At 33.2% G+C, this 10,303-nt stretch overlaps 1 protein-coding gene across 1 annotated transcript; it reads left to right on the plus strand.

Annotated features, from left to right (window-relative positions):
• The first annotated feature begins 8,648 nt into the window (after positions 1-8,648).
• On the plus strand, positions 8,649-9,580 carry LOC104732977 (putative thionin-2.4). Its single transcript, XM_010452588.3, has 3 exons — positions 8,649-9,022; positions 9,117-9,194; positions 9,303-9,580. The coding sequence occupies exons 1-3, from the start codon at positions 8,791-8,793 to the stop codon at positions 9,398-9,400; spliced, it is 408 nt and encodes a 135-aa protein (XP_010450890.2). The 5' UTR covers positions 8,649-8,790; the 3' UTR covers positions 9,401-9,580.
• The last annotated feature ends 723 nt before the right edge of the window (positions 9,581-10,303 follow it).

The following is a 10,303-nucleotide window of genomic DNA, read 5'->3' on the forward strand; positions in this document are numbered from 1 at the left end:
TGACAACTTTGACTGACCCTTCAGCGTGCGTTAGTGAGAAGGGAACTCAAAAAAAATTATTTTATTGGGCATTTTTGAGTTAGTGGAAGGAGAAAAGCACTACAAATATTTTATTTAAATATTTTAGAATTAGTGGGAATATTTTATTCCACAAATTGGTATTACTGGAGTTCTAAGTGATTTTTTTTTAATCACTTGGGAGACAAGTGTGAGAAGAAGCTTCTAAAAAGCCATTTGTTCGTCCATGCAAAGAGAAAACCGCGTGTCCAGCCACTTGTTCCTCCAGCTTCGCCACTTGTCCAAAGCCAAAATCACACTTCCTCCCTATATATAGCGACACCTTAGTGTGCCTTGTTTAGTTCTTTTTGTTCCCTTGCTAAGTTAGAGAGAAAGAGAGAGTTAGAGCGTGAGTGAGAGGGAGAAGTCCGCAAGAGAGAAATCTTGTACCTTTCCTAGCATCCAAGTACCGTCGTAGGATTGTTTGTGAGGAGTTTCCATCGAGTAGTTGTAGGAGTTAGGGTGGTTCTTCCTTCAGCTAGGCCAAGGTGAGGTTCGATGCATGTGATATGGCACATGATAGGATTCGCTTGAGAGACGTGAGTGTTGTTGCATGTATGCTTAAGAGGCATGAGAGTTGTTGCATGTGTGTTTGGGTGAGTTCAGGGAGCATTGATCTGAGCTAGTTCAGTGTCAACGACTCGTTCTAGTTTCAGTTTGCATGTGCATATAGATTGCATTTTCTTGAATTTCTTGTTAGATTTTCTTGATTTTATGCATCTGAAGTTGGTTGCAAAGTGTGGGATGTGCTCCATGGTAGATCATGTGCATGATCGCCGATCTGTACATTTGATCTATTGCATGAGAGGTTAAGATGTGTTACTTAATGTTTTATGAGTTCTCTAATACTTATAAACTTACGTACATATTTTTTCTTAAAAAAAAGATAAGAAATGGTTCCAAGTACTCTGATTGATTTTTTTTGAATTCTAATACAATACAGAAGAACTACCAAAGTGTTTCAAAGAAGGGTTCTCTTGACGTAGGTTTGCCCAATGGATTGGAAGGTCTTAGTGTGTGGCGTTGTGCTAGGAGGTCCGACTAGCCATAAGCACACTAAGACATGGATATGGCTGACCATTGCAGTAAATAAATAATCTCAACATGCAGCCAGACAAAAGTACTGTGTTGCATGTTGATTTCTCGAAGAGACTTGGTTAGCTACTATGGTCGGAGCTATCTACACGACGATCTAGTTTAAGAGTTGTTCCGGTTGCATGCCTTTGCGGTTGCAATACGGGTGATTGTGGTTGTGGAATGGCGAAAGGCAACATATCTGGGCCCTAGTAAACATGTCTAAAAACTTATTCTTTATTCAAGTTTGCGTATTGTATTGATTGCTTGCTTATTGTGTTTATGCTTGTTATTGTTTGCTTGCTTGTTTTGCTTCCGAGTAGGTTCCCGATCTCACTGAGTGTTTAGCACTCATGATGCCATATTTTTGTTTTGCAGGTAACCTTAGTCGGGATAGCCTTAGAGGGAGCAAAAGGATGTTAGGCCAACCGGTGTAGAATTGTATTGCCTTTGTAAGATCATTTTGTGATGCTTTTTAAACTTGAAGTTATCGTGTTTTAGGCTTAGGCTTGGCGCCATAATTGTTTGTGTATGTTTTGGAAACATTTTGTGAAATAAATAAAGTATCAAAGTGTTTTTATTTAAGTTGTGTAGTTTCGAATGATACTAGCCTTGTCCGGGCTAACACAACGCACCAGACCGCAAGGGTTTCAAAATCTAAGCAGTCTCGGTCGCGGGTGGAATTGTGCTAGGGCGGACCAGTTGGGAAGCTGCAGCTTCCGTCGCTCGACCGGACACCCTCGGCACAGTTCCCATCCTAGCGTTCCGTGGCTGTCTGTTGGCCAGTCTGGCCATAGAACGGTTTGGGGGTGTTACAGTCATGGACTGGCCTAACCAAAGAATGTCCTTCACCAACATCAATGGAGACATTTTCTATGAAGCTAAACCATTCAAGCCGCCAACTCGACGATGTAGAGAAGAAGCTGAACTTAAGGAGCCATCTGATGCCTACATTGGAGAAAGATCCAAGAGAGTTTGTCTAAAGACAACCAACTCTCCTCACCTTGCTTGAGAAGCCAGCTAACAAGGAGCCAACGAAGTTAAACAAGCGCGCTTCTTGGAAGGAAACCCATGTCTAGTAAGTTTTTATTTTTAGTTTTTATTTTCTTTAATTTTTAATATTTATGCAATTTAGTTTCAGGTTTTTATAAAGAAAAAAACACAAAAAAATAGAAAATTAAAAAGCCGAAAAAATAAAATAAAAAATAAAAAATAAAATAAAAAAGAGAAGAAGAAAAAGGTCCCCATGGATTGGCAATGCACACTATGTCTAGTGGAAAGTACCACCTATTGATCTGCCATGTTCAACATGACCGAAGAAGCCGATCGGCGATGGATCAATCACAATCCTCATGTGATCGATGTCGGCAGTCCCCAACAGCCATACGTACCGCGTACTAAAAACAGGATTTTCACCTAGGGTATCAATTCCATATGCAGTTGTAGTACAAAGGGTTACCAATCCAAATGGTTGTTATGCTAGCATATAAGATGTGATCAGAACAATGTAAGTCAAGCCAAATGATAAGTGGGGTTTTGACTAACAACCTAGTGTGAATGGAAGTAAAAAGAATAAAGCAAGAACTACTCGACCTGGATACTCGATGCAAGTAATCGAGTACCGGATTGAGTAGGTGATCGAGTAACAGGAAAAATAAGATAACAATGATGAACAACTCGAGGATCTACACAAAACTGGTGATCGAGTACCGGTTCGGGTAAGGGGTCGAGTTAAAGATAAAATTTTAAACAATCATATACGAAAACTCCTAAGGATGGGGTAATCGGTTCATAAGTACTCCTTATCAATTTGGGATGCCTTACATGCCTCAAGAAACTTATTCCCTAGACAATGAATCTCTAAATCTTGCTAACCCCCTCTCGTGGTAGAAACAATCAACCCTAATCACTTCCTTACCCAATTCTCGTTGGAGAAACATGACGAAGCAGACAATAATATATGATTTGTTATTGTCAATAAACTCCTTACTCATCTAATCTCTTAGGCTAAGTGAGTGAATCTCTAGCATAAGATGATTCAAGCAATTCATCGAACACCTCTCGGTGCTGAAATGCCTAGGATCTAATCTCAACCTCTCGGTCTGAAACTAGCACTAAGAACACCTATCCAGAAGATAGTTTTCATAAAAACAATCAAGCTAAGACATCCTACCGATTAAGAACACATATTAGCCTATTCCATCCCTAGAAACTTTAGTTCACTACTCAGATCTCATGTTAATCGACATAGAAGCATAAATGAATAAGAACTTCATAAAATAAAAGTAGATTATGTATTGAAAAGGGAACAAAACGTAGAGCGGAATCAAAGTAGAATCACAAAAACGGAAAATTAAAGAAATCCTAACAAAGCTTGTAAAATGTAAATCGGTTCTCTCTCTCTCTCTCTCTCTCTCTCTCTCTCTCTCTCTCTCTCTCTCTCTCTCTCTCTCTCTCTCTCTCTCTCTCTCTCTCTCTCTCTCTCTCTCTCTCTCTCTCCGTGTAGCTCTCGCTCTCTTGTTTGTGGTTTCTACGGCTGATAGGGTGAAAAAATAGTAAAGGGTTTATATATGGAAACCCTTTGACCTAGCCGCCCTGCTCTGTCCGAAGGTCTACACGAGGCTATGGTTGGGCACCTTCTCGGTTGGACTTCGGGTAGCTCTTCTTGCGCTCGGTTCCATTTGATCGGGTTTAGGTTTTGGCTGTTCTTCTTGTACGATCACACCATCGGGTACACGCTCGGGTTTCACCTCATTCTTGCTCTTTTAGGCTCCAAAGCACATGTTTTCATCCAAAATGCACAAATGCAACAATGCAGCACCCTAAATAACCTAAACGCAAATTTCTAAGGTTAAGGACCTAAAAATGCTAAGGTTAGGCTATATACAATGCAAAAAATGAATAAAAAGATGCCTAAAAAGGTGTAAAATAGAGAGTTATCAACACCCCCAAACTTATCTGATTGAAGAGAACCGTTGCTCGACATCGGTGTCCGGCGACAACAGGAGGGTGTCGGTCGACACCAATGCGAGGATGGTGTGAGGGCTATGGTGAGTGTCGGCCGACACCAAGAGGAGGTGTTAGAAGACATTGCTAGAGTTTTCGGAGATGTCGAGCAGGTGTCGGTCGACACCAGGTGGTCAGTGTCTATCGACACCCTTCATCAGTAGTGGCTGTTAATGAGATTTCTTTGTGTATTGTCTGGTTTGTTTTATTGTTTGTTGATTGTGGTATGAGGAGATTTTATTGCTTGTGTGTATAGCCCAGTTGAGGGGAGAATTGCCTCACTTAGTATTTCTAGTAATATTTATGCATCTCTTTCGTGTTGTGGTACAGGTAAAGGCAAAATATAATCGTGGAATCAAGGCTATGAAGAAGAGGATGTTCTAGAGGCTCGATTATTTGCTTTGTGCTTCTGTTAAGATGGTAGAGTGGAACTTACTCTTCTAGAATGGATTCTTGGTTGCTGGTTCTATGGTTTGTTTTATGACATGGTTAAGATGTTGGAATTAGGTTATTTGTTTATTTATTGTTGGTTATTGGAATTTGATTTATATTATCCACTATTGTTGATTGTGTGGATAGGTTGCTAGTGAGTATGAATCACTAAATATTAGGATATTAAAAAAACGGGTTGGATTATTTCATTTTTTAATGTCAAAATTAAGGAGTTGAGTCTTTTAATCCCATTTCTCTTTTTTTAGGAAAGGTGAATTTTTAAATTATTATTAAACAAAAGCGGTTTAACTAAATCCAATTAAATTCTGATTTTCTCGTTTGATTTAAATAAACCGGAAAATAAACCCTAAGCCTATTTAAATGCTAAACCGTAAGAAAATCTAACTTTTTGTCTCTAAATTTCACGGCCACCTAGCTGGAGAAGAGAGGCTAAGCGTTTTTCTTGCTTGTGAGGAAGGGAAGAGGTTGAAACTTTGGAGGAGGGAGAGAGAGAGACAAAACTGACAGGGTTTAGTAGGAAAGAGGTGTGACCAAGCAGAAGTTCGTTTTTGTTATTTTCCAAAAATATTTTTTTATCAGGAGTGTGGGGAAGACATCTAAATATATATATATATTAGAATACAAGTAGAATGCTTCAACTGTTTAGGAATCTTATTGACATTTAATTTCAAGGACTTGTGAATATAATGACAGAGGGGCGGTATCAAGAGTAGGGGGCACATTTGTTGCAAATTAATAATGAGACAAAAATTCAAATAGTGTTAGAACGTGTTTTGTGAATATAATGAGAGAATGGTAGGGGTGGTATTGGAGTGGGGGGATATCTGCTGCAAAAAAATAATATATATATACAATTTACATAACTACATGTAGGCATAACTACGGTTACAATTACGATTTATTAATTACGGGTTATAGTTAAAAATTTGGTTTAACTTTTAATTTTAACCAATTTTAAAAATGAATAAAGGTTACGATTAAGACGATTATGGTTATATGACGTTACGATTAACGGTTACGATTAAGACGATTATAGTTATATGAAGTTACAGTTATTTAATGATATAATACATTTGATATTATTTGATAATATAATATGATCAATATTATTTATTTTCAATTAATATACTTTAATGTATTCATATTTTTATATATCATATGGTTCATATTAAATAAATAATTATTAGTATATTTGATTATATTTTAAAACAGTTACAGTTAAAAAACTACTGTTTAATTATGTGATTAACCAACAGTTTTGATATGGAAAGTTAATTAACGGTTATAGTTAATATAATTTAGCTATATATTTACGATTAATGGTTGTAGTTTTTAATAATTATATATGTTTACAGTTTAGTTACGGTTTGGATATGATTCGGTAAATATTAAAAATACAGTTACAGTTACACTTAGTTTGGTTATGCCTAAGGACAACAATACAATAAAAACACAAAACGTTTCTCTCTAGTGCTTACACATCAGCATTTTGGTGGAATATGAAGCTGATATATCAAAAATAAAGGTTTAAAATTATAGTTTAAATTTAAAATAAATTAATAAATCATTTACAACTTTTTAAAATATACTAATGTTAACCAAGTATAATAATAAAAGCAATCAATTCATACTAGTAAAATATAAATATAATACAAAGAAAATAATAATATAATACAAATAGAATATAAATTAAGAATAATCACAAATAACACAAAACCAAATTAAAGTAAAACTAAGTATGTGTATATTGACTTACATGGAATTATTATCAAACAAAACATAACAAAACAATGAGATTCTTAAAAAAGAACAAAAAGAAGGAAATAAATAACTTCTCTAAGAACCAAAAAAACTATATAAAAATTATGTAATTAAATTTGTATAAACTACAAAGATAATACACCATAAAATCAAGCTACACTAATATATCTCCTACAACAAGTAAATAAAATAAAGTTTGAGATTAGTGTTAATAGTGATTTTATATATAAGAACACCAACTAATGATAAATTGAACAATATATAAGTTCCAAAATTGAAGGTTTTATATTATAGTTTAAAATCAGTGACTTAAAAATTACTTTGACAATTAACCGAATCACTCTGCTAATAATATGAGTAATTGTTAGTAATACAGATACCATTTTTCAAAAATACCATTTTTTGGTCAATTTCATTTTTTCTTTTTTTTTGCATAATTACAATATGTTAAATTGATTTGTATAATTTTTTTAGGTTTGGATTCTCTGTTTTACCTTAGGATATAGTTTTAAAGGGTAGGATTTAATATTTGGAGTTTAGAGTTTAGAATTTAGTCATTTTGTATATTGAAAGAATGTATTATTAAAAATGGACAACAAGAGTTATTTTTGCAAAAGGTAATGAAAAATGGTATTTTTGTAAATGTCCCTAATAATATCAAATAATACACAAAATGAGACTAAAATAAAAATATGTCTATGTACTTTTACAAATAATAACTTTTATAACAATAAAAATACTATATATCAATTATGTTGTTAAATTTGTATAAAATACAAAAACAAACACCACAAATTCAAACTACACTAATATATCTCTCACCAAATGTAAAGAAAAGAAATTAAGAACATACATTAGGGTTAGTTAGGCTATTTATATAATTAAGTCTACTCCATATTAAAGTAAACATTTATAAATCATACTAAATTTGAGATTTCTTTATTTTTTATTTTATTAGTGCATTTTTATATTTTACTATTGGATAAACCATAATTTTACAATTAATCTAATTCCAAAAAATATATTTTTTTTTTAAATTCGATATATCTGAAAGTAGTTACAAGAAGTATCCCGCGGCGTAGCGTGGGTTTAACCTAGTGAGAGTTTAAAAGTTGTAGATATATATATATATATATATCTACATAACCAAAAGGGATTCAGTTATATTTAAATTAAGAAAAAAAAACATGTTGTAACGACATTCTTATCTTTCCCTCTCCAACTCATAAGTTGTTCTCAATTAAAAAATATTTACATGAGAAGTGATACAAACTTTGTACAGAAAACTCATAATATTTTGGTACTGATTGGTGAACTTAAACAAAGTATTACAAGTGGTACAGTTTTGAATTTTTACCGATCACAAAAATTTTACCAAAAACTTTATTAAAAGCTTTACTCTCAGCCTTTTGGTACAGCTTTCACATACAGCTTTTTCTTACAGCTTTGCATTATTCCGTAACAGCTTACAGCTTCAGCTTACAGCTTCAGCTTACAGCTTTTTTTGTATAGCTTTGGTTACGTTATCAATCAGACCCAAACTCTTTTTGTTATAAACCAAATTTTACGAATGTACATATAATAATTATACGGGTAGCACAAACATACAATATATAACCAGAAAAAACTCATACGGAATATTGAATATATTGACAGCATGATAGGGGCGGTATCAGGAGTAGAACGTGTATGAGACAAAAATTAAAATACGAGACAAAATTCCAAATAGTTTTAGAACGTGTATTGTGAATATAATGAGAGAATGAGGGGTGGTGTAGGAGTGGGGGGCACATATGCCGCAAAAAGCTGACCACATGGAAGTTTAAATGTTTAATACATTATATCTACACAACCAAAAGGGAGTCGGTTAAAATTAAATAAAGAAACAAAAAATACGTTGTAACAAACTACGTTCTTATATTTTCCTCTCTAACTCATAAGGTGTTCTTAATTAATAATATCTACACAGGAAGTGATACAAACTTCGGACAGAAAAATCATAATATAAACTCTCATTGTTATAAACCAAAAATTTAAGAATGTACATGATAATAATACGGTTAGCACGAACATACAATATATAACCAGAAAAACTAATACGGAATATGGAATATTAAGTATCCTTATAATTCAAATATTAAATACCACATAACTTGAACAACTTTTTTTTCTTTAAATTAAAAACAAAATTAACAGAAAATAAAAATAAAAAAATTTAAATTATCCTTAGTCTGAATCAGATTGGCGAGAGGTTAATGAGCCTTTAGTATAGGATTGGTCCACGTAGCGTGTACAATGTGACAAAGATATCAAACCTAGTTTGTCATTGTAAATTGTAGACCAACTAGTATTTAAGAGAGCCTTGTTTCCTCACCATTTCATCAATAGAAGCTTATAACACTCCACATACATTTTGCGATCAAACAACTCATTCGAGAGATGGAAGGCAAAACTTTGATTCTAAGTGTGCTTTTAATGAGTCTGTTGATGGCACAAATCCAAGTTAACGCAAAGAGCTGTTGTCCGTCCGTCGCTGCTAGAAATGTCTATAACGTTTGCCGCTTAGCAAAAAAATCAAGGGAGTTTTGTTGTCAGCTCAGTGGCTGCAAAATCGTTAAAGAGAAAAAATGCACCCATCCCCCATATATTCACGAGATTCTGAAAACCACAGGTAAATTGATTAATATTGTACTTTATTAAATACACAATTTTTTATAAGAATAATCAAGATTTCACTTTTTATTTGTTTTGATTTTTGAATCTAGGTGATGATGTCAGTGAATTCTGCAAGGTTGGGTGTTTATCCTCTCTCTGCGGTGCTTTAACTACTTTCCAGAACTCTGGTAAAACAAACTCATCAAACTTATTATCATTACTATCAAAACCTTTTTTTTTGATAATCCAAAAGAGAATATATATCTAACCCCTTCAAATTTTGTTCCTATGACTAGCTGCAAGTGAAATCGTGAATGAAGCTGTTGAAAAATGTGACATGGTATGTTCTACAACCTGCACCAAGGGCTCAACGAATGCAGCTGAAACTGCCTAGACAATCATATCTATTAAGAAACCATGTACCTCTCGAGGTGAAGGGGGTGGTCACCTTTCGTAGTGTTGTTTTCATGTTTTCAATAATTGTGTGTGTGAGAAAAATGAAGAAGGTTGTTGATCCTTATTCTATATGCTTTCTATTTTCTATCTTTAAAATAAATAATAACATGTGTCTTTAAATATTTGGTCTCCTTCGTTCAACCATTTGCAGTTACTTTCTCTGTAACCAAATTATACGTTATTATCCAACACTTATCTTAATTATTGCATTAATATTTTTTACGGAAACTGAAATATCTATGATGACATATGTACAAAAGATAAACATATATGTGACTAGCACTATAATAATGGTTACTAGATTAGGACCCGTGCTAGAGCACGGATTGAAATTCCTTTTATTTATATTATAATTTTAGAATAAAATATGATTCTAAAGATCATGATTAATGCTAGATTAGGACCTTAAAAACTTTTAAAATCAATCATAAAAATTATATTTTATTCGAAAATTATAATATAAATAAAATGAATTTTAACCCGTGCTCTAACACGGTCCTAATCTAGCATTAATGTTTAATTTTTAATTTCTGAATACGATCCGGAAGATCATGATTAATCTTGTTAAATTAGCGAGATTTGATTATTTTTTATGATTGAGAGTATATTTTTATCCCTTTAATAATTTTTTTATTGATGTGATTTATCAATAAAATATGTGGAAAATAAAATGGTAATATTGTGATTCTAAATATTTGGAACCATATACCTGATCTTCCGAACTAAAGTTTGAAATATCCATGAACTATCAATATGGAATAACCCGTTTAAGATTTTCTGTTACAATTAAGATTTTATTTGTTACAATTAATATATGGATTAATTTATAATATATGTATAA

This window comes from Camelina sativa, chromosome 12 (assembly GCF_030686135.1).
Source record: "Camelina sativa cultivar CO46 ecotype springtype chromosome 12, ASM3068613v1".
Lineage (NCBI taxonomy): Eukaryota > Viridiplantae > Streptophyta > Magnoliopsida > Brassicales > Brassicaceae > Camelina > Camelina sativa.

Excerpts from the sequence above, each read along its gene's own strand:
- LOC104732977 (XM_010452588.3), top strand. The coding sequence starts at position 8,791 with ATGGAAGGCAAAACTTTGATTCTAAGTGTGCTTTTAATGAGTCTGTTG. Across the intron at positions 9,023-9,116 it reads CGAGATTCTGAAAACCACAG|GTGATGATGTCAGTGAATTC; the intron begins GTAAATTGATTA and ends TTTTGAATCTAG. Across the intron at positions 9,195-9,302 it reads AACTACTTTCCAGAACTCTG|CTGCAAGTGAAATCGTGAAT; the intron begins GTAAAACAAACT and ends TCCTATGACTAG.